We start from the raw sequence: 23,061 nt of genomic DNA on the forward strand, positions 1-23,061 counted from the left end.
GAGCCCAGCATGGGCTCCCCACGCTGGAGTTGGCTGGAGGTTTCTCTCTCTCTCTGCAAACTGCTCCCCTCATGCACATGTGCTCTCTCTCAATTAAACGTATCTTTTTAAAAAAGTTATTGTTTTCTAGATTTTATTTATTTATTTGAGAGAGTGAGAGAGAGAGAGACAGCGCGAGCACAAGTGGGGGTGGGGGTGTTAGGGGAGGAACAGGGAGAGAGGGAAAAGCAGATTCCCTCCTGAGGTGGGGGCGCAGGTCAGCTGGATCCAGGGCCTCCAGAATCATGCCCTGAGCTGAAGGCAGACCCTTAAAGGACTGAGCCACCCAGATGCCCCTTAAAAAAAATCTTTAAAGAACCCCAAATTGCCATTTTATAGGTGAGGCTCCAAGAGAGTAATGAATTACCCAAGTATATACTTTGTAATTATATATGTCTGATAAATGATGGAAACGGATTTTCCTAATTCCTCCCCTCTCTTCCTTGCCTCAAGCTCTGTCCTAGGTTTAGGAATCCAAGTGGAGATTTGGCATGGACAAGAGTTGGACTTCGAAGGACTAAGATGTAGATGGCGCCAAGGCGTGAGCTGAAGTGGGACCTCAGCGCGGAAGAGGCTGCCAAAGGAAGGGGGAGCTACAGGTGTGATTGAGGGAACCGCTGGCCAGGCCTCCAAGGGAAACCAGGCAGGCTGCCCTCTTCGCAGCTCTGGGGCAATTTCATTCATTCCAAAGTCAGGCTCACCTACATTCTGGGAATTAACCCTCTTCCCCTTTCTGGCTGTACCCTGTTTCAAACACTTAAGGGTTAAAGTCGTTCCCACGTGATTTTCCCATCGCCCAGGTAACTTGGGTTGCTGCTTTGTGCGAGAAAACATGGGAAATAAATAAAAGCCTCGAACAATTTTTCAGTATGTGCACCTAGCCATGCACCCCCTCATTTACCCCCACCCTCCACAGGGAAGCACAGGGTAAAAGGTGCCCGGGGGAGGGGCTCTGCGCAGCGGCAGGTGCGGGGGGGAGGGCTGCCCAGAGGGGCCAGTGGGGGGGGCGCGGAATGGGGGGCAGCGCCCCTTCCTTCAGTCCCCTTCTTGGGCTCCGGGTGCAGCAGGTTCGCGTCGGGCCCGTGCCCCAGAGGGTTGGGGGAGGAGGAAACAAGTGGCGTGTGGGGAAGCAGGCCGCACACACCTGGCGCCCGGTGGAATGAAATCTTAATTAATTATTAAACTGAGTTCCCGCGGGAGGGAGCGGGGCCGTGGCGGCTGGGCGGGAATGGCAGGGTGGGGGTGGGGGGAAGGGAAGAGGGGAGGAGGAGTGAGGAGTGGGCGCAGGGCGCCGCTTCGGCCCCGGGGGACCCTGGCCGGAAGGAAGCCGACCCTCCGTGCTGCGGGCGGGGTCTAGTCGCCGAGAGACAGAGCGCGTGGTCCCGCGCGCCGGAGGACCCCTGGGTGAGGGTGGGCGGAGAACGCCGCAGGAGGCAGCAGGCGGGTGGAGGGAAGGGGCAGCGGGCGGGACGGCCCCTTCCCTCCGGGTCTTGATCCCTAAACAGAAGCCGCCTGTTTTCCCAGGACGGGGGGAGGGAGCGGCGGGAGAGGAGGGGGCGCGCGGAGGGAGGGGCGCTGCTCGGGCTCCCAGACCCCAGCTCCGCTCGTCCTAAGCGGAGTGGGCCCCTGCGCGGGGCTCGGAGGCGGAGGGGGAGGGGGCTCCCAGACAATAGGAGCTTGTGCCTTTAAGGCGGGGAGTCCGGGAGCCGGCGGGGAGGGGACTTCTGGATCCGGGGTAGAGGGCGGCTGCGCTGGCCAGCTAGGAGGGGGCGCGGGCCCGGCGGACTGCGGACGGCGGGAGGGACGGCCGGGACGCGCGGGTACAGAGCAGGACCGCGGGACGGCCGGCGGGCCGGCCGGAGCCCGCGGGGGCTGCGGGGCTGGGGCCCGGGGGAGGCGCGGAGCCCGGCCGGCAGGTGAGCCCGCGCGGAGCAGGGGGCTGGGGTGGGGGGAAGAGCGGCGGCGATGGGGTGTTGGGGTCTCGGGGTGGGGGGGGCGTGAAGACTCTCGCGCGGCGCCCGAGAGTTTTTTTGTTGGGGTACGGAAGCGCGCGATGGGGAGGCTCGATAGTGTTTGCAGGGGAGCCTGAGGCCGTTGGGGCTGGAGAGAGAAATCAGGGAGGGGATGGGGGGTTCCAGTCTCCCACCCTTCACTCCCTTCTTCCGACCGAAGCGAGTGCCCAGCTGGCTGGGACCCGGAGGAAGGCTTGGGCTGGGGGAGGGGCTGGCTGAGGTTTTTGCAGCGGGGCTCTGGGGTGAGCCTCTGAGTTTGGGGTAGAGTGTGATTGTCTTTAGGGGAGGGGGGCAGTCTGGGAAGAGAGATGCCCTATGCCTGCAGGAGTTGTCTCCACTCCCCCAACCCCAGACCTTGAAATGAAAAGGGTGGTGTCAGGGCCTGCTGCAGGGGTCCCGGGGAGAGCCGACTTGATTCTTAGCAGGGCCTGACTGAAAACCTAGACGTGGAAGCAGGGGGTGGGAACTCTCTCCCCATACCAGAACACCCCTAGGAGGTGGAAAAACCTCAGGGGGTTGTGGAAGTGGGAGCCTTCTGCAGTCTTCAGGGAGACTAAGGATTGGGGAAGGGAGAAGGCAGTCCTGGACCTCCAGATACAGGCCCTGGGGGAGGCTCCTCTACATCTGGAAAGGCCTGGAATGGAGGCCCACTTCCCAGCATGGTGGGCGGTGCTGGCACTGAAGGGCCCTGCTTGGGCAGCGCCTTCTACCATGAACTTTCTGAAGTTGTTTTAAATCCCCAGGAGCCTCCTTCTGCCAAGGAGGGCAGGGGCAGGGGCAGGGACAGACTGAGGTGGCCAGGAAGAGGGTTTGGGAAAAGCAGTGGGCAGAGCTATCCTTGGGGCTGGGCCTTGGCCTGCCTCAGACTCTGGGTCTCAGGCTGGAGAATCAGGGTTGGGAGGGACTTGAGGTCTGGGAGGCACTGGGCCTCCAACTGCCAAGCTGAATGGATATGGCTCTGGCTGTGGGAGCCAGTAGTGTCTGGAGCAGCAGATCTGTGAGAGAGAGCAAGGGAGCAGGACCCCCGGCCGCGGGGGGGGGGGGGGGGGGGTCAGAGGCATAGGCTCAGGAGCCTGTCCCTAGGGAAGAGGGAGGTGGTCTGTGGTTTATAGTGATGCGTTGTTTCTGGACAGTGAGGGTTGGGGGACCATATAGGGAAGTTCTGTGGCTTTGAACAGTGCCCTCCCCCTGTTCCTTGTCATACCAACCTAGTCTGGTGTGCCAGGAGTGCTGGGAGCTTGGTGAGTTCTTCAGGGTGGGCAATGCCCGGAGTGGAGCCTCAGGTGGGATGGTTGCAGTTAGTTGGACAATTAGATGACTCTGAAGCTATCCTCTTGGGGGGTCAGAGTGTTCTGGGGACAGTCATGCATTCTCCTGGACATTGTCTGCCCCTTCCCCTGTGGGTAAGAGCCAGATGCTAGGATGTGCTTCCAGGAGGCTGGGAACACAGCCAGAAACAGGTCCTTTGGGAACAGAGGTCTGGGCCATTGCAGGGGGTGGGAGGGTTACTGTGTGTGGTAAATACAGGGCAGGGGACTGGTGAGCACGAGGAGGCTGAATTAAGTAAAATGTCATGGTGGGAAGCCTGCTCGCTCTGGGCTCTGTCTCCAGCAGCTCTGGGGACTGACAGCTGAGGACAACAGGGACCGATAGAACTAGGTGTCCAACTGGCTGGGGAGATGTGTAGATGATTTTTCTGTCTTTCTATTTTTTGGACAGTGGTAGAATTTGGGTTCAAAGTCATGGAGAGTGGGGGAAAAGAACTCATTTACAGAGCATGTACGATGTGACAAAATACTCTTGGTTTCTTTCCTCACAGACATTACTTTTCCCATTTTACAGATGACGAAATTGATGCAGGGAGGTAGTAACATGTTCAAGGCTGTGCAGCTAGCACATAATTACTCTCAGGTTTGAAGCCTGGTCTTGCTCCAAAGATCATGCTTCCAAAGAAGTATTTTGAAGAGCCAGGCCTCCTTGGTTATCCATTCCAAACGCCAACCTGACCCAAAGTCTTGCATTTCTGATCTGTCCCTCCAGAAGGTGCTATTGGTGGTATGTGGTGGGGTTGAAGGGCATGCTGCTCTGTGGGCTGTGGGAGAAGGGATGCTGAGAGAAGTTGGCTGAGGGTGAACTAGGGTTGGGGCTTTCCAGCGTGCAGAGAGGTCCCTAGTCTGCCTTGTCTTTTGTGGGCCTCTGGGTGTCTGCTTGAAGTGCCACTTGTCTGCGCCCCCACCCTGCCCCATGTCCCCTAGTGAGTACAAATGTCAAGGATGCTAGCTCTGAAGGTTTCAGTACAGGGAGCCCTAGGGTGCCCTGTGGGCATGGAGGAAGATGACTGTGCTCTCATCCTCTTTCTCTGAAGCTGGGTTTAGCTACGAGGCGCACTGAGGGTGTTGTCCTGGAATCTTCCCCATCGTGGTTAAAGGCGCTACCCTCCAGGAGACCTGCCTGAGACCTGGGGCTGATTCGGTGGCCCAGGATCTCTGTAACTTGGGCTAGCCACACAAAGCTGTTAGGCACCTTGTTTTCCTTTCCTGTCAAATCTGTGCCCCAGGTGGCCACCGATGTAGCTTCACGGGGTTTTGGTGAAGATCAGGTGGAATTAGGCATGTGAGAGGACCTTGAAAAGTTTAAAGAACAGAGAAAAGCATCGTCCAGCCAGCCGTTCTAGGAACACTTAATACAGACTCAACCAGGTGTGGCAGCTATGGCTGAGGGCAAAACGGGCCCAAATCCCTGCCTTCATGGAGCTGACATTCCAGTGAGGAGAGACAATGAGCAAATAAGGAAAATAAATGGAATGGCAGTTGCTGATAAGAGCTATGGAGAAAAATAAAGCATAAAGCTGGGAGGAGAGATAGGGAGCTCCAGGAAAGGGGGTTGCTATTTTAATAGCACGGTCACGGAAAGACCGATAAGGGGACATTTGAGCTATGACCTGGACGAGCTCTTGTATCGGGCAGAGGACGCGGTGCGCACAGTAGTCCCAGGCCGGCCATGCGTGGTGTATTGGGGAATAGCAAGCTGATCTGGGTTCGAATCTCAGTTCTGATACCTCTGTGGCTCATAGGACTGGAGTGCAGGGAGGAAGGTGGAGAGTCACAGGGTTACAACTCTGTATTTATTTCATATTAGTTGCTCAGTGCCAGTGCCCTTGAACTTGCTTTCTTCTCTTTATTTTAGAGAGAGAGAGAGTGTGTGCTGGGGTGGGGAGGGAGAGAGAGAGAGGGGAAGAGTGAGGAAAAGGGAGAGAATCCCAAGCAGACTCCCCATTGAGGCTGGAGCTGACTTGGGGCTCGATCTCACCACCCTGTGATCATGACCCGAGCTGAAACCAAGAATCAGATGCTTAACTGACGGAGCCACCCAGATGCCCCCCCTTAAGCTTTCTTTTTGTCTTTTTGACATATTTCTTGGGGCTTTAGCAGGAGTCGGGCTCAGTACTTGGTGCTGGGGATAAAGTGTGGAACGAAATAGTAGCGATCTGGATCCTCATGAAGTTTATAGTCAGAGGGGTAGGGACACTCGTTGAACAAGGGGCAATTTCATTATAATTGTGATAAGTACTATGGAGGGAACACAGAGGGTAAACGGGGCAAAACGCAGTCTGGGTGGGGGAGCCGGAACATCTTCCCTGAGGAGGTTCCTTCTAAGCCTTGAACAGAGGAAAAAGTAGAATTTGGCCTGATACAGTGTGCGTGGTGCGAGTGTGACGGGGAACGATGTGGAAAGAGATTCCCTTTTGTATAGAGGTCACCGGTTGGCAGCTCACAGGCTGAATTCATTCCATAGACGTGATTTATTTGGCTTGCAGCGTTGAAAAATGTGAATTACTTGCCAACCTTTTCAAAATCAGGAGCTGTCATGTTTAAATGTACACTTTTTTCCAGCTTCTGTTGAAAATGAGAAGCTCGGGCTCCACCGGGATGCTGGTGGCAGCTCTCTGCTAGTGTGGGGGTGCTGTGTGCCCCTGCCATGCGGGGTGGGGGGCACCCTGTAGTTCCTCTGGCATCTCCTGAACCGGGCGTGCCTTTGCTCATTGACACAGGCGTTTGAATTTGTCACCACCCACGAATCAGTGCTTTTTAGGGAAGAGGTGATTGTTTAAGTGTAGTGCTTGGGGGTTCAGGCAGATCTGGGTTCGAATCTCAGTTCTGACACCTCTGTGGCTCCTTGTTCTTGGGCCAGTTCCCTCCCTCCATCTGTGTCCAGTTTCCTGGCCTGTTGAAGGGGGCCACCATTGTCTTCCTCCTGGATTTTATGTGAGTGATGTGGCATCTGGAGGGCTTAGCTTGGCAGTGGAAGTGCTCGGTTTGTGATAGCTGCCGGCAGTGGTAGGGCGTGATGGTGGTGTTAACGCCAACTCCGTCCTTTCTCTCAGCAGCATGTCGTGGTTTAGTGGCCTCCTGGTCCCCAAAGTGGATGAACGGAAAACAGCCTGGGGTGAGCGCAATGGGCAGAAGCGTCCGCGCCGTGGGACCCGGACAGGTGGCTTCTGCACGCCCCGCTACATGAGCTGCCTCCGGGAGGCCCAGCCCCCCAGTCCCAGCCCCGCTGCTCCCCCACGGTGCCCCTGGCAGGACGAAGCCTTCATCCGGAGGGGTGGCCCGGGCAAGAGCAATGAGCTGGGGCTGCGGGCAGTGGCCCTGGGCTTTGAGGACACAGAGGCGACGGCAGCAGTGGGGGTGGCCGATGTGGTGCCCGACGGGAGCCCCAGGCGTTGGTGGTCGTGCTGGCGGCGTCTGGCCCAGGTGTTCCAGTCGAAGCAGTTCCGCTCGGCCAAGCTGGAGCGCCTGTACCAGCGGTACTTCTTCCAGATGAACCAGAGCAGCCTGACACTGCTGATGGCCGTGCTGGTGCTACTGACAGTGGTGCTGCTGGCCTTCCACGCAGCGCCTGCCCCCCCGCAGCCTGCCTATGTGACCCTGCTGGCCTGCGCCGCCACCCTCTTTGTGGCGCTTATGGTGGTGTGCAACCGGCACAGCTTCCGCCAGGACTCCATGTGGGTGGTGAGCTACGTGGTGCTGGGCATCCTGGCAGCTGTGCAGGTGGGGGGCGCCCTGGCGGCTGACCCCCGCAGCCCCTCGGTGGGCCTCTGGTGTCCCGTGTTTTTCGTCTACATCACCTACACGCTCCTGCCCATCCGCATGCGGGCGGCTGTCTTCAGTGGCCTGGGCCTCTCCACCCTGCATCTGATCTTGGCCTGGCAACTCAACCGCGGGGACGCCTTCCTCTGGAAGCAGGTGGGTGGTCCGGGAGGTGGGCCTTGGGGCACCAGGCCTGGGAATGCCAAGGGTCTAGTGATCCAGGGTGGGTGGGGTGTGGGTCACAGGTGTCCAAGGGGAGGGGTGCACGACAGGAGGCCAAGTTTCAGGGGCCAGCTCCATCTGGGATCTGGAGCAGAGGGAGGGCTCCCCAGACAGATGCAGGCCCCAGCGTGCAGCTCTTTAGCTGGAGGCCCTTGAAATAGGGGAGCCCGAAGATGGGAGGGAACACCTGATGCGGGAAGGTGACATTTGACGCCAGGGCCTGGGCCAGGCCCAGAGGGCAGTGTTGGCTACTTCAGGCCTTGGCATCTCTGGCCCCAAGTTGATTCCTGAGACTCAGGCCCCGGTGCTGTCCCTGAAAAACAGCTCTAGGTGGTGACCTAGAGGGATCAAGCAGGGTTCTGATGGAGTTGGCAAGGGAGGAGTTGCTTCTCTTCTGGACTGAGGCCATCTCTGAGAGGACAGGGAGGGTGATGAGTGGGATCAGTTTTCTCTGGGGCTGGGCATGGTTTAAGTGAAGGTGGACTGTAGAAAAAAGGGACATCAGGTTCAGGTCTCCGCGCACCCCCCCCCCCCCATCCCTCTGAGCACCAGGGCTCTGGCAGTCCTGTCTTGAGGTTCTCTGCCCATGCCAGCTACTGTATCCGGGTTCTCAGTAGTGCGTGGGGTGGGGCCTGCCAGCACGATGTTGAGAGAGAAATCAAGGCTTGGCTGCGGGCAGACCTGCTTTGTCCAATGGACTGACTTCTTCTCTGTGAGATCTTAGACAACGAGCCTCACTTCTCCCAGCCTTTATTTCCCAGTCTGTAAAACTGGGATAAAAATAGTAGTTACCTCATGATGGCGCTGTTAGTGCCCCACCCTCTCCCAGAGCAGAGTAGAACCCGCCAGAGCAGGGTTCTTACCTGGGATAGGGAAGTGTGGGAGTGCTGTAGGGGATGGTACCCAGGGAAGGGCCTTCCCAGAAATCCCTTTCAGAGAGACAAGAGCATGCGGAGTCTGCCATCTGGGGTCCTCCCTGTGACGAGGGAGCAGAGGCCAGGACGTGGTGCCTAGCTGATCCTTCAGGGCACAGCCCCAACCAACATACCTCATGACCCCTGATTTTGAGGGTGCTGTCCTCAGTCTTGCACAGGTTTTGAGGGAGTCCCACCTCTGCCTTGCCTAGGGCTTGTGGCCTATAGCCCACCCTAGCCCCACCCACAAAGAGGAAGTTGCCTTGGGACTCCCAGGGTGAGAAGCTGGGTGCTCTGGCATGAAGCCCTTCTCCGCCCAGCTTGTGCTCCAGAACAGAATGTACCTTTTTAAAAGTAACTTTATAGCCCATTTGTTTGTGGAGCATGCACCCACAGGGCAGTCTGACCTCTTAAAGGGCCAGGGTCTTTCTGCCTCTGCTAGCCCCCCGTTTGTTACCAGGGTAATTAGCACCTGGGCTTTGGAGTTGGACTACCCTGCTGGGGAAGGAGGAACTTGGAGGTGGTGCCTCCCTTCCCTCCCCACCTTCTCTCTGGCTGGCAGGGGGTGGGTGAGTGTCTCTTCTCTGCTCTTAGGTGGCACGGTGCCCAGGCCCAGGCACAAGGCCTGATCGGGTAGGCGTAGCCCCATGGGGACCAGGACTCTGTCAGCCTCCTGCCTCCCCAGGGGCTCCCAGTTGCAGCCTGACCCAGTAGGTCTTAGCAGGCACGTTCTTAGGGTGAGCAGGGAGAGTCAGCCTGCCCCTGTGCCTGTTCTTGGAGCCAGGGTAGCCCGTACACCTTCTCTGAACTGAGAAGGATTGATTCCCTGTGTCCAGCTGGCCTATGCATGTCTGGATGGCGTGGGGCCGTGGCCTCCTTTCTAGGCTCCTTGTGCAGCCCCTTTCCAGATCTAGCCCTGCTTACGCTCATGGGAAGGAACCTTCGTTCTCCTCTGACCCCTCGTTCAGACACATTGAGCAGTTTCACCCAGTGACCCTGGCCCCGCCTGGAGTCTCCCAGGGTGCCCTGGCATCGCTTTTTTCTCACAGTTGGATAGGGGTCTGCGTACAGATCTATTTCGGTTTCTGGTCCCCCTTCCCCTTCCCTTCCCTGTGACTCACTTTTTCCTCTTGGGCTCCTGGGGCCAGGAAGGGAAGTTGCCTGGTTAACCCCCCCTCCTTCTCCCCTACTGGGGGCTATTCTTAGAAACCCCTAAGGGAGATAGTGTGCCCCCCTCTTCACCCCTGCTGCTGGGAGGGGGACCTTGGGAGCTGGACTGCGAAGGAAAGCTAGGAGGCCAGTCCTAGAGGGTCAGAGCAAGAAATAGCTTAGAGGTTTGCTGAACTTACCCCTCCATTTTACCTAAGAAAAATGAAAGGTCCCAGAGATTAAGTGACCTGCCCAAGTTTGCAGGACTAGTTCTGGTTCTAGGCAAAGCCCAGAATTCCTGGCTTCCAGTTGGTGCTCTTTCCCTCCCTTCTCCCCAAACCAGAGCCCTGCCCCAGCCAACTCTGGGGTGGAGCCACAAGTGCTGGGTTAACCCATGAATTTCCAGAAACACTGAAGCCAGTTTTCCTTAGACTTGCTCTTTGGTGAGAGCTACTAATGCTGAGGAGGGCTGACCATCATGAGATTGGGCTCCTAAGGCATCAAGAATTGGGGGTGCCGGGGCACGGTGGCAACCCTTCCCAGATGGAAGGGAAGGTCCCATGTTAGTAGAACTGATGATTCCCAAGCCTGGGCTCTGAGGCTGGGCGGCAAGAGTTTGAGTGAGTGGAGTGAGTAGGAGTCTTGGAAATCTAGAATGTACCGTGCAGTAAGGTTTGGACACAGGCTTTGGAGTCTAACTGTCTTGGATTCAAGTCCCACACCAACTACTATTAGCTGTGTGATCTTGGACAAGTTACTTAGCTTCTCTGTGCTGGAATGCCTTACCTTCCAAAATGAGGTACTGTTGTATGTTTCATAGAGTTAGGAGAAATCCATTAGGTACTATATACGAGGCAGCTATGGAAGTCAGGATGACGGGTACCTGGGTGGCTCAGTCATTAAGTGTCTGCCTTCGCCTCAGGTCATGATCCCAACGTCCTGGGATCAAGCCCCGAATTGGGCTCGCTTCTCAGCAGGAAGCTTGCTTCTCCCTTTCCCACTCCTCCTGCTTGTGTTCCCTTTCTCACTGTGTCTCTTTCTGTCAAATAAATAAATAAAACCTAAAAAAAAAAGTAAAGAATATTAGACAGCCAACAGATTAGCTCCAATAATAGTAATAATAATAATAATTATATCAAGTTATGTCAGAGCATGGAGGGATCTTAGACATCTTCTTATTGTCCCATCTCCAGGTTCTAGATGAGGATACAGAGGCCCAGAGAGATGAGATGACTTGTCCTGGGCATTCATAGGGGGGTCAAGTCTCCTGGGTGTTGTCCTGTGAGGAGAACCACATGCAGAAGGAGCTGCGTTTGTTCTTTGTCGGGGCTGATTGTGGGGCAGGAAATTGTAGTGTGCTAGACACCGGCCCTGTGACCCCCCCTTTGCCCTGGCTGGTGCTTCTGCTGCCAGGAGTTATGCAAAGGTCCCATTTCTAGCTGTACAGTGATCCAGGAAGGGGGCCGGAATCCTGTGGGAGAAGGGGGAAATGTGTCACAGGGGTTGGGACGGGGCCAGACAGGGCATAGGATCCTGGTTTCCTCCCTGAGGGGACGCATCCCCAGAGAGCCTGGTAGGTTGCACCTGTGCATTGTGGGGGTGGGGAGGTCACCATGTGCCCCCGCCGCCCTCTTGCAGCTGGGCGCCAACATGCTGCTGTTCCTCTGTACCAACGTCATTGGCATCTGCACACACTACCCGGCGGAGGTGTCCCAGCGCCAGGCCTTTCAGGAGACCCGCGGTTATATCCAGGCCCGGCTGCACCTGCAGCACGAGAACCGGCAGCAGGTGGGGCTGCTCTCCCTGTCTGAGGCCTTTCTGTGCCCCACCCCCCACCCACGGAACCACAGACTGGGTCCACCGCCCCGCTCCGTGCCGTGGAACGAGTGTGGATGCTTCCCCTGATGGTGTGTCACACAGGCCCTGTGATGCTCCTGTCCTGCCTGAACGAGGGGTGTGGGGGCGGGTAGGTGGGGGCACCCGTGAGGGATGAGACATGTGTCTGCTGTAGGTTCTCCTGGTGGGGGGTGATCCAGAAGGGGATCTCAGGTCTCCAGAGGGCCTTTGGGAGGGTGGTGGAGGCATCAGGAGGGATCACACAGCATGAGGCCGGGAAGGTAGTGGTACCCTGTTGAAACCACTGGTCTAGGAACGGCTGCTGCTGTCCGTGTTGCCCCAGCATGTTGCCATGGAGATGAAAGAAGACATCAACACAAAGAAAGAAGACATGATGTTCCACAAGATCTACATCCAGAAGCATGACAATGTCAGGTAGGGTGGGGGTGGGAGGAGACTGAGAGGGATGGGGGTCCTGGGAGTCTTTGAGGGCCAGGTGGTCCTTCTATCTTCTCCCATTGTCCACAGCATCCTGTTTGCGGACATTGAAGGCTTCACCAGCCTGGCGTCCCAGTGCACCGCACAGGAGCTGGTCATGACCCTGAACGAGCTCTTTGCCCGGTTTGACAAGCTGGCTGCGGTGAGGGGGTGTGGGGTGTGGGGAGCCGAGCCTTACTGGGGCAGCCTGGTGCGGAGGGGACAGATGGTGACTCAGTGAGGGTGTTGGGTGGGCAAGAGAGTGAGCGACTCTCCCCAACTCTCCCCTTTAGGAAAATCACTGCCTGAGGATCAAGATCTTAGGGGACTGTTACTACTGTGTGTCGGGGCTGCCGGAGGCCCGGGCAGACCATGCCCACTGCTGTGTGGAGATGGGGGTGGACATGATCGAGGCCATCTCGTAAGCAGTGTTCCTCCCAGGCTTCCTGAGGCATCAAGGGTGCCTCAGCCAGCTCCTGCCGTCTGATGTGTCCTCAGGACTTTTTCTCAGTTGTGGCTATTTCTCTGGCTTGGAGCTCTATCCCCAGGGAGGGGACTGGATCCTCCTTCAGCCTGTGCAGCTTAGATCCCAGCCAGCCGGGCAGGCTCGGGAGCCAGCGTGAGGGGATCTGGGCTGTTGTGAATGCTGGCTGAGCAGGTCTGAGGGGAGAATGGTGACTCCTCCCTTCCTAGCTCAGTTCCATGGGATGCTGCAGGGCCACAGCTGGTGAACACAGTTCTCATTTGTCCCTGAGACCCAGGCAGCCTTGTGCCCACATTCAGCCAAAGGCTGTAGTCCTGTACCCTGTGTCTGTGTCTGTCCCTGTCTGGCTTTGAGGGGAGTAAAGGGCCTGAGCTCTGGAGCTGGGTGGTGGGGGAGTGGGGGGACACGACGGCTGTGCCAGGAGCTGAAGCGGAGCCGCCTCCTCCCAGGCTGGTGCGCGAGGTGACAGGTGTGAACGTGAACATGCGCGTGGGCATCCACAGCGGGCGTGTGCACTGTGGTGTCCTCGGCCTGCGGAAATGGCAGTTCGACGTGTGGTCCAACGACGTGACACTGGCCAACCACATGGAAGCGGGGGGCCGGGCCGGGTGAGTGTGGGAGCCCGGTGGTGAGTGGCGGGAGCAAGGTGGCCATGCCCCGGTCTCACCCCCCTGTCCCCTCCCAGCCGCATCCACATCACCCGGGCCACGCTGCAGTACCTGAATGGGGACTACGAGGTGGAGCCAGGCCGAGGCGGTGAGCGGAACGCCTACCTCAAGGAGCAGCACATCGAGACCTTCCTCATCCTGGGAGCCAGCCAGAAACGGGTCAGGCCTGGGGGTGGGCAGGCAGGGAGGAGGGCAGACGCTCGGAGCAGACAGACCTCTGCTCTGGGCCCCTTTTCCGATCACGCGCCCGGCTGCCTTCACAGAAAGAGGAGAAGGCCATGCTGGCCAAGCTGCAGCGGACGCGGGCCAACTCCATGGAAGGGCTGGGGCCACGCTGGGCACCCGACCGCGCCTTCTCCCGGACCAAGGACTCCAAGGCTTTCCGTCAGATGGTGAGCGGCTGCAGCACTAGGACTTGAGGCCTCATTTTCCTGACGCTCTGTGCCCCCCCCCTTCTGTTTTCCTTGTTGTGGTTCATACATCTCCACGTATGACATCTGGTATTGACGGTAGGAGGGATGACTTCATACCCGGATCCCAAGGCCCCTAAAGTACGGGGCGGGGGGGAGGGGATTCCCAGAGCACACTGCTGAGGATGGGGAAGGGATGATGAGGGCAAAGGTAGTCTGCTCTTCACCTCACTTGCACACTTTGTCCCTTTCTCCAGGGCATTGATGATTCCAGCAAGGACAAGTAAGTCAGGGTTATTGAGGAAGGAGGGAGGAAGCGAAGGGGAGAAGGCCCTTATACCCTGGGACGGGGCTGTGGGGAGCCGAGACCCCCTCTTACCTGGACCTTAGCTGTGTCGTGTGGGAGCAGGGGCCACACACCCGCTCACTCTATTCTTGGGTGCTGCCCATGCCCGTCCCTTCTCGCTGCCCCTCATGGGGCAATGCTCATGGGGCAATGCTCATGCGCCTGGTGAAGCTCTGTGGTCTGCCCTCAGCCGGGGTGCCCAAGATGCCCTGAATCCCGAGGATGAAGTAGATGAGTTCCTGGGCCGTGCCATCGACGCCCGCAGCATCGACCAGCTACGGAAGGACCATGTGCGCCGCTTCCTGCTCACCTTCCAGAGAGAGGATCTTGAAAAGAAGGTTTGGGGGATTTGAGGACAGAGGGACGAGGGCTGGGTGAGGAGGGGACGTCCAGGCAGGGAAGGCCGAGCACAACCGAGGGAAAGGAGAGTTGTTTTGGGAATGGGGCGGGGGACGCCACAGGGCACAGGAGGGATTCCTCTCAACTGGGCCCCACTGCTCCCTCTCCCTGAGGCCCCTGGTAGTGCCCTGCCGCCCCCGGGGCAGAGCCCAGCACCCAGCTCAGCCTCCTCTCCCTCAGTACTCGCGGAAGGTGGACCCCCGCTTCGGAGCCTACGTGGCCTGTGCCCTGTTGGTCTTCTGCTTCATCTGCTTCATCCAGCTTCTCGTCTTCCCACAGTGAGAGCCCTGCCCCTCCTCACTCGGCTTCTCCTCCCTCCACCACTTCCCAGAACTTTCCTAAACACCCATGCAAGCTCGCGGTCCCTGGAGCCCGCACCCTGCCCATCTGGGGAGTGGGACAGGACGCCCAGGTATTCCGCAGTAACGTTGCTCCTGGCCTCCTTCTGCCGCAGCTCCACCGTGATGCTTGGTATCTATGCCGGTACCTTCCTGCTGTTGCTGATCACTGTGCTGACCTGTGCCGTGTCCTCGTGTGGCTCTGTACATCAGGGGTTCTTCCAGGGCCGGTCGGGGAGGGCTGGCTGGGCTGGGGTGGTGAGGAGTCCCGCGGGAAGTGGGAGGAGGAGGCCAGGCCTGCCCCTGGGCCCCATCCCTGGTTGGCCTTACTCCTTGGCTGACACGGTCTCTAATTCTCCGCCCTTTGCCCATCTGCAGCTCTTCCCCAAGGCCCTGCGCCATCTTTCCCGCAGCATTGTCCGCTCTCGGGCACACAGCACTGTGGTTGGCATCTTTTCAGTCTTGCTTGTGTTCACCTCTGCCATCGCCAACATGGTAAAGGTCCAGTGGGTACTCTCCTACCCTGCGTCTGTGCCGAGCACTGCTCTGGGCCCTGGGGGTAGGCAGAGGGAGAAGACACACGTCCTGCCCTCTGAGAGCTAGTTATCCCAGAGGAGGGGATGAGGTTAACTCCAGTCCCTCTCTCCTTGTTTTCTGTACCTCCTATCACCCCTCCACGAGAACTTTGACCTCCAGGGTATAAAGCACTGGGACATGGCCCCTGTAACCGCTCCCCTCCGTGCTTCCCCCCAACTTTTGCAGTTCACCTGCAACCACACCCCCATACGGAACTGCGCAGCCCGGATGCTGAATGTGACACCCACCGACATCACCGCCTGTCACCTGCAGCAGCTCAATTACTCTCTGGGTCTGGACGCTCCCCTTTGTGAGGGCACCGCACCCACTTGCAGCTTCCCTGAGGTGTCCAAGCCGTGCTCGGGCGGGATGGGGCGGGGGGCGGGCCTCATCAGTGCTAGTGATTGACTCCTCTGCATCAGGCCTGGCAATGGGCACTGGGGGCCCAGATCTCACCAGAGTCTCTGCTGAGGTAGCAGCCAGGGACCCCAGTGCGGTGTGGGGTGGGGTGCGGAGGCCGAAGGAGCTCTGGGTGTGAGATTGTGGAGGGGAGCGCAGGGCTCTTTCTGCATGGGGTCGGGGTGCCGTGGCTTCTTACTTCATCCAACACCGCCTCTGCCATCGCCCCCGCCAGTACTTCGTTGGGAACATGCTGCTGAGTCTCTTGGCCAGCTCTGTCTTCCTGCACATCAGCAGCATCGGAAAGCTGGCCATGGTCTTTATCCTGGGGCTCATCTATTTGGTGCTGCTTCTGCTGGGCCCCCCAGCCACCATCTTTGACAACTACGACCTGCTGCTTAGTGTCCATGGCTTGTGAGTTTATTCTCAGCCCCTTCAGTCCCCTAGGAGCTTCCTGACCCTGCTGGTCGCTCTGGTGCCCAGGCCTCTTTGCCCTTGGAAGGCTGCCACTCACCCCCTCACCTATGGGGGAAAAGGAGGCCGTGGACGAGCTCCCAATGTATGACTCCACAGTCACCCCAAGGAAACTCCAGTCCTGGGAAGTCCCTGTATCTTTAGGCCAGACATTTGAAAAAAATTCCATCTCATTTGCATGGTTCCTTTGTACGCATTTTCTTAACCACCTGTAGGTCACACAGCTGCTTGATGGCAGAGCCCTGGCTGGAACCAGAACTTCTCTTACTTAGGGACACCACACAGGCTTTTTCTCTGCAAACCCCATCCCTTGTGATGTGGGGCCATAGCTTGGTGTGCTGGGAAAAGCCTCTGGAGTCACTTGGGTTTGAATCCCACTCTGCCGCTCATTAGCTGTGTGACCTTGGACGGGTGAGTTAACGTCTCTGAGCCTCAGTTTCCTCATCTATAAAATGGCAGTGGTGCCCGCATCATAGGTGATTGTAAAAGTGATGGCAGCTCACATTTGTTGAAGCCTTACTGCACGCCAGTGCCACACTGGGCCTTTTGTGCATGTTATTTAGATCTCGTCCCTCTTTTACTGATGAGAAAACAGGCCTAGACTTAAGCCAGTTGTTCGGGTCACAGGGCAGGGAAGTAGAGGAGCTAGGAGTGGAACCTTCTCTTAACCTCTGCTCTTAACGAGTTCCTGTAGGCCAAAGCCCTGACCCTGTGCCTGATTTCCTGCTCTGAGTCTCCCCTCCCCTCTGCCCTCCACCCAGCAGCCCAAGAGGAACCCATGACTTTGTTTCTTATATCTTCCCGCCAGGGCTTCTTCCAACGAGACTTTCGATGGGCCGGACTGGTGAGTGAGGGCTCTGGGGCGGGGAAGGGTAGGGCTGCCGGGCCTCTTTCACACACCGAGCTCGCCTCTGCTCCCCCTCAGCCCAGCTGCCGGGAGGGTGGCGCTCAAGTACATGACCCCCGTGATTCTGCTGGTGTTTGCACTGGCGCTGTATCTGCATGCCCAGCAGGTGGAATCGACTGCCCGGCTGGACTTCCTCTGGAAACTGCAGGTGGCCGAGGGGGCTTCTGGGGGACGGGGAGGGTCCTGAGGACAGAATCCGGGCTGAGCCAGAAATGCAGCTCGTTAGCTGGCTGAGGCTCCGGCTGCCCAAGCCTGCTCTGGCTCCAAGCCCTCCCCGCGCCCATCCCCTGACCCCAGCCTCATCCCGTCCCTGCCTCTTTCGCCCCTTCGCCTGTTCTTTAGGTCTCACCCGTCCATGCCTTCTTCTCCCCCCGATTCCCTCTGATGGCCGTCTCCAAGCCTTGGCCTCCATACCCACCCCTCATGAATGTTGGGCAGTAGGTGATGGGTGTGGTGTCCACAGGCAACAGGGGAGAAGGAGGAGATGGAGGAACTGCAGGCATACAACCGGAGGCTGCTGCATAACATTCTGCCCAAGGACGTGGCTGCCCACTTCCTGGCCCGGGAGCGTCGGAACGATGAGCTCTACTACCAGTCGTGTGAATGTGTGGCCGTCATGTTTGCCTCCATTGCCAACTTTTCTGAGTTCTATGTGGAGCTGGAGGCAAACAATGAGGGTGTCGAGTGCCTGCGGCTGCTCAATGAGATCATTGCTGACTTTGATGAGGTACTTGTCTAGTTGGCTGCTGCTTGTGGAGCAGCTGGGGGGACTAGGGGAGTGGGGAGAACTTTGGACGGGAAGGCCAGGATTGGAGGGGTGGCTGAGGGGGAAGGGAGTTTTGACAGGACCCAGAGATGTTGGGGTCAGAGTAAGGGTAGGTACAGTGGAGACAAGGCTGAAGACCCAGCAGGTGTCTGAGGCGGCAAGAAGGTCGGCCTCACTGGGGCAGGGTTGTCACTGCTGGGGAGCAAAGACCTGAGGATCTGTGGAGAGAACAGGCTAGGTACCAGGTGGATGTTACTGAAGGAGGAGGCATTAATCTATGGGCAGAACCCCATGAGCCCGAGGAAGCAAGATGGGCCCCCGAATAGAGAAAATGGAAGCAAGCCCGAGGGGGTGTCCTGAATATCCAGGTCAGGAAGGGGCCATTCCTGACTGTTCTGGGGCCAAGGCACTTCTTCACTCTAGCGCTCAGTTCCCCATAAAGTGACAGTCAGAGTGCCTGATGGCTAATAGCCCTTCTGGAGTTCTGGATTCTGTGAGGGAGCTTGTGCAGCTGAGCCAAGCTCTGAGCACCAGTCCTGGCCAGGGGTTCTACGGACTGCCTGGTGAAGAGGCCTACGCTCCTGGTGCCTCTGTCCTGCCTGAGAACAGCAGCTGGAAGGCGGGGGCTCCCTCCCTCAAAGGAGGGAAGCTGCTGAAACAGGGCAGGGAGAGGAGGCTAAGTCCGGGCAGGAGTGAGCGTGGGGCAGGGTGCGTGTGCTTGGCCGCTCTGCCACACAGTGTGGCCTCCCTGTGCCATGCAGATCATCAGCGAGGAGCGCTTCCGGCAGCTGGAGAAGATCAAGACGATCGGGAGCACCTACATGGCGGCCTCAGGACTGAACGCCAGCACCTACGATCAGGCCGGCCGCTCCCACATCACTGCCTTGGCAGACTATGCCATGCGGCTCATGGAGCAGATGAAACACATCAACGAGCACTCCTTCAACAATTTCCAGATGAAGATTGGTGAGATGGCCTGGTTGCCTGGCAGCTCGTCCCAGGGCTGTGTCTGGGGGAGGCCGAGGAAGCGGGCCAGGGACGCATGGCATCCTGGATGCCCCGTCAGGAATCCTCTGGGATGTCCTTTTCTCCCACCTCCTGTATCGTCTCATGTTTAGAATGGAGATCATTTGTTAAGGGCCTACTGTGTGCTAGGTACTGTCCTAGACATTTTAATCTTCATGTTATCATCCCCTTTGACAGACAGAGACTGACACTCAGATTAAATAACTTGGCCAAGGTCAAACAGCTGGGAGGGGACTACCCTGAGATTCAAAACCAGGTTTATTTAAGCTCCAGTACCTGTGCCCTTCCCTATGGCCAGTCTGATAAGAGGCACTTCCTCTCGCCTGAGCTGGGAGCTGGTGGGCGGGAGGAGCGGCTACCAGCATCACTCTGGTTTGAATTCTGGCTGTTCCACTTGCTGGCTTATTTAGCACATTGCGTCCTAAGGCTGGCTGTAAAATGGGGAGGATACGTACCATTTAGGGCTGTTGAGGGGATGAAATACTGGCATGCAAAATGCTTCCCAGAGGGGTTGGCGCAGAGCGAGCATTCAGTGGATTTTGCTACTGTTAACGGCAATAACTGTCTCAACTCGGGGGAGCTCTTGGGACATGCCCAGCTCTGCCATTCTTTATAACCGGGACACTTGTCGCTTTGTCACTTTTTTCTCTCAGTCCTTCTAAAAGTTCCAGGAGGTGGGAGGATTCCCCCGGCTGACCCTGGAATGTCCATTACTCTCTTTTTTTGCTGCTGTTCCCATCGCAGGGCTGAACATGGGCCCAGTTGTGGCAGGCGTCATTGGGGCTCGGAAGCCACAGTATGACATCTGGGGGAACACAGTGAATGTCTCTAGCCGTATGGACAGCACGGGTGTCCCTGACCGAATCCAGGTGAGGGGGATGTGAGCAGAGGCTAGGAAGGGTATGGGTCCAGAGGGCTTCTACAGGTCCCTCTCTAAGGTCATCGAGGACAGGGGTAGGGTGGTAGTGTTCTGTGGTTGGGGGTGGGGCTTGGGGGCGACTAGCATGATTAGAGAACCCCTGGACCCCTGCAAATGTAGCAGGAAGGATCCCAGGCTAAATGGGTTCCCTTCCCATTCCCCAGGTGACCACGGACTTGTACCAGGTTCTAGCTGCCAAAGGCTACCAGCTGGAGTGTCGAGGGGTGGTCAAGGTGAAGGGCAAGGGGGAGATGACCACCTACTTCCTCAATGGGGGCCCTCCCAGTTAGCAGGGTCCAGCTACTGATTCAGCTGTCAGGACCAAGGTGGGCATCTGAGTGGACTCTGTGCTCGCTGGGAGGAGCTGTGGCAGGGGGCACCGGGCCTCCAGACCCTGCTGACCACGAAAGGGAACACCCCAGCAGGCTGTGCTTGGACCACGCTCGCTTGTCTGCCCTCAGGCTGGTGAACAAGGGATACCAAGAGGATTATGCAAGTGACTTTACTTTTCTAATTGGGATAGGACTGTTGCCTCTTTCTTCCTTTCTTGGGAGCAGGGGAGGCAGCAGCTACAGAGGCAGCAGGAGCCCTCCTGCCTGAGGGATTAAAATGGCAGCTTGCCATGCCTGTCCTTCCCCTGTCTGTCTGGGCAACAGACTCAGGGCTGGGCCCTTCTTTTCCCTCTTTTTCCTGGGAATATTTTGTACAAAGACTGGGGCAGGCATGAGGAGTGCCTATTCCATGCTTGCCTCTGCTATGCCTGCATCCCCAGCACTGGCCTTGGGTACCCCACCCCAGTAAGGTCTCCCTCCTAGACACAGGGCGGAGGAGGGAGATGCTCTGGGGACCCAGCTCTGTCTGTATTTCAGGGGAATGTCTCCATTTGCCAAATCTTAGTCCCATGATCTGTCCCCAAAGGGGAACAAAGGGACTTTTGACAGCTCAGATTTATTCCCGGTTCCTGCACAGCTCCAGGGACAGGGGCATCTGGCCTCATTGGTACTGTGAAAATGCCCAGCCAGAGAGCAAGCATATGTGTGGGGATTCAGAAGATCAGGAGTTGAAAGTTCACCTGCAGGTGCCAAAGAGAGCAGGCCAGCCAGGGAGTGGGGTGGTACCAGACTCTTGATCTCAGGGCCCCCCTGGGGTCATGATCAGGTACCTCTGCCCCCGTGCTCTCTTGCAGTCTGCTGGCAAGGGGGCACAGAGCATCTCTACCCATTCTGTTGCCAAATAGAAAAGGGTCAGGGCATGGAGGAGGATGACCCTGATCGCAAACCTGTCCTCCCAAGTCTCTGGCCCTGGGGAGGACCTGTGTGTCTGTGTAATGTGTGTGCATGTCGGCCTTTGTGTGTGTATCTGTTTCCCAGGTCTGTGTGTGTCCTTGCGCTCCTCCTCAGCTCTCCACCTGGGGTTGCCTCTCTCCTGTGGGCCTCTGTCTTCTGGGAATAAGGCAGGGTTTCTGATTTCAAGGGATGAAGAGAGATGCCTAGGTTGCACAGGAGTGGCATGGGGTGTGGTAGCAAGAGGAAGGTGCCCCTGGGGAGAGCAGTCCTTTTTGTGCCAAATCCCTAAGTGCCATTTGGGGGCCGCATGTGCAGCACGACTGTCTCCCTGCCTCAGTCAGGGACCCAAGTGCCTGCTTGAGCCTCAATGCTCCATGCACTTGAACTGCCTGGGGTTTGGTGGGCAGAGGCTCAGGAATTTCCTGGGTTCCCCAGCTGATGGCATACTTTGGGACTGAGGTAGCATGGGGTCTCTCTGAGGACCCAGATACTGGTACTAGGGGGTGGGGCAAGGGAACCTGAAACTTGGCGTTCCACAGCCTTCCATCTCAGTCTAGCATGTTCCTGGCTTCCCAGTCCCCATGAAGCCTGTAAGGGCTAGGAGGAGGATTGGAAGGTCGGACTCTAGATTCCCTTCCTATATCTGCCTTCCTTTTACTCCTTTCCCTGCAACCTCCTTGCCTCAGGCCTGAATTAGTTGGTGCCTTGGTTTCTCTGTCTGTACCAATTTAAGCCAGAGCCATTAGCCTGCATTTGAAGATCATTTTGTCTGGGAGGTGGTGAGAGAGACAGAGGAGAGAGGGTCCCAGAGTTACTGGGTTTGGGGAATGGAAGGGGTAGGGAGTACTTTTGCCCTTCCTCGTGCCCTTTCAGACTTCTGCTCCTTGCAGAGACCTGGTTTCGGGTTATACTGCCTCCCTGCGGGATCTTCATGCATCTACCAAATGGGCCATCAGGCACTTCATTAGCCATGGCAGGAGGAGGGTGCAAGACTAGTTGGTCTGGACAGAAAATCAACTTCCTTTCCCTAGCCATATCCCTGGATAGGAAGGGAATGCTTGGAGCCCTGGGGTGGGGTGAGGATGTAAGGAGACCAGAGTGGGAAGACCTCAGTCTTTGGTGACTTGTCTTTGCTTCTTGCCAAGTGGGAGGGGCCTGTCCACACCCTGACTCCCCATACCACAGTGCCAGCCATGCCCTTCTCCTGGGCTACCATCGCCCCCTTTCTCACCAGATGTTGGGGAAGTCAGTGGATGGGAGGCCCATGGACTTTGGTTTTATAATGTAACCACTGTGGGGGGGGGGAGGGTGGTGTATCATGTATTTCCGTGAAATATTTAATATATTTAAATATCAATAAAATCAAATTCTTTGTAAAATTCTTAGCTCTCTGAAGATGTTCTGGGCCCTGGGTTGGGTCAGAAGTGGCAGAGCTGGGTACAGGAGGCAGCCTCCTGCCGGAGGGCTCTGTGGGCCTTTTCCCTCGGTGGATAGAGGGCTTCTTCTGGTTTTCTCGCTGCCAAGGTGAAGTTGCAGTCTTCAGAGAGCATGACTACTCTAGGCCCTTCAGCATCATGACCACCAGTGTGTGTCTTCCCAGGCTTGTTATTCTGACACCTGCCATTCATGAGGTCAAGACCCCCTTTGTGGTCTTTTCTGTATCCTGGCTCCTCCCAAACACCAGCTTTGGGCCCGCATACATCTGATCTCACAGGAATTTGGGCATGAGAATGACTTCCCTCTGCCTCACTCCCAGTGCACACAAGTGACTTCTAGTCCAGTTTGTTTACTCTGCTTTTGCGATCCCCTCCTCCCGTTAGTCAGTCAGTGGAACCAGGACATCTCCCACTTTCTCTTTCTTTGCTCTGCTTCCACAGTTCATCTTGCCCTTCTGTAAACACATCCTGCTCAATATAGACTGAAGTTTCTGTCACTAAGAACAGAGTGATCCATGAACCTGGAAAAGAGAGAAAGGGTCTCAGATCCGGCCAGGTCAGGCTGGTCTGTGTGGTGGTGTCCTTAAACATCTGCCCAAGACTGCCTCAGGGCAGAAAGGGTGGGGCAGTGATAAGGAAGTATGGCTACTGTCAATGACTGGTGGTTGGAGGGTGGGAGGCAGCCATGAAGGGAGCAGAGGCATCCCCGGACTTCCCTAGGAAAGCTATAGACACTTATCTTGTGCTTGCCCCAAAAGGCACATCCACAAGGTGAAACACAAAGATACAAACAGATCTTTAACTCCTTTGAACGCTGGATTCTGGGGCCAGCTATCCCTGGTAAGACCCAAACTTTGTCTTCTATTCCCTGAGAAGAGCTGAGACAGT

General features: G+C 57.2%; 2 protein-coding genes across 6 annotated transcripts in view; one reads left to right on the plus strand and one right to left on the minus strand.

Moving 5' to 3' along the window:
• The first annotated feature begins 586 nt into the window (after nucleotides 1–586).
• Nucleotides 587–22,116, plus strand: ADCY6 (adenylate cyclase 6). 5 transcript variants are annotated; one of them, XM_047740591.1, is made up of 22 exons: nucleotides 587–682; nucleotides 6,439–7,297; nucleotides 11,065–11,214; nucleotides 11,576–11,697; nucleotides 11,791–11,902; nucleotides 12,033–12,160; nucleotides 12,673–12,831; nucleotides 12,909–13,050; nucleotides 13,155–13,283; nucleotides 13,559–13,584; nucleotides 13,838–13,985; nucleotides 14,227–14,324; nucleotides 14,501–14,588; nucleotides 14,763–14,879; nucleotides 15,147–15,305; nucleotides 15,595–15,773; nucleotides 16,642–16,677; nucleotides 16,759–16,888; nucleotides 17,204–17,467; nucleotides 18,268–18,472; nucleotides 19,277–19,401; nucleotides 19,616–22,116. In XM_047740591.1, exons 2-22 carry the CDS (start codon nucleotides 6,440–6,442, stop codon nucleotides 19,739–19,741), a joined length of 3,501 nt encoding a protein of 1,166 aa, XP_047596547.1. In that variant the 5' UTR covers nucleotides 587–682; nucleotide 6,439; the 3' UTR covers nucleotides 19,742–22,116. The 5 variants fall into 5 exon arrangements, with proteins under 5 accessions (XP_047596547.1, XP_047596544.1, XP_047596542.1 ...); XM_047740588.1 differs by lacking the exon at nucleotides 587–682 and adding an exon at nucleotides 1,284–1,411; XM_047740586.1 differs by lacking the exon at nucleotides 587–682 and adding an exon at nucleotides 1,800–1,955 and having other exon boundaries at nucleotides 6,436–7,297.
• The window catches only part of TEX49 (testis expressed 49), a 30,684-nt gene continuing 29,735 nt past the window's right edge, over nucleotides 22,113–23,061 (minus strand). The window contains exon 4 of the mRNA XM_047740600.1: nucleotides 22,113–22,694. Coding sequence (XP_047596556.1) covers nucleotides 22,646–22,694 — 49 coding nt within the window. The 3' untranslated portion in view covers nucleotides 22,113–22,645. The remainder of the gene's footprint in view (nucleotides 22,695–23,061) is intronic.

This window comes from Lutra lutra, chromosome 8 (assembly GCF_902655055.1).
Source record: "Lutra lutra chromosome 8, mLutLut1.2, whole genome shotgun sequence".
Lineage (NCBI taxonomy): Eukaryota > Metazoa > Chordata > Mammalia > Carnivora > Mustelidae > Lutra > Lutra lutra.

Coding starts and splice junctions, on each gene's coding strand:
- ADCY6 (XM_047740591.1), top strand. CDS start 6,440: ATGTCGTGGTTTAGTGGCCTCCTGGTCCCCAAAGTGGATGAACGGAAA. Junction 13,284..13,558: donor CCAAGGCTTTCCGTCAGATG/GTGAGCGGCTGC, acceptor CCCTTTCTCCAG/GGCATTGATGATTCCAGCAA. Junction 19,402..19,615: donor GTGTCCCTGACCGAATCCAG/GTGAGGGGGATG, acceptor CCCATTCCCCAG/GTGACCACGGACTTGTACCA.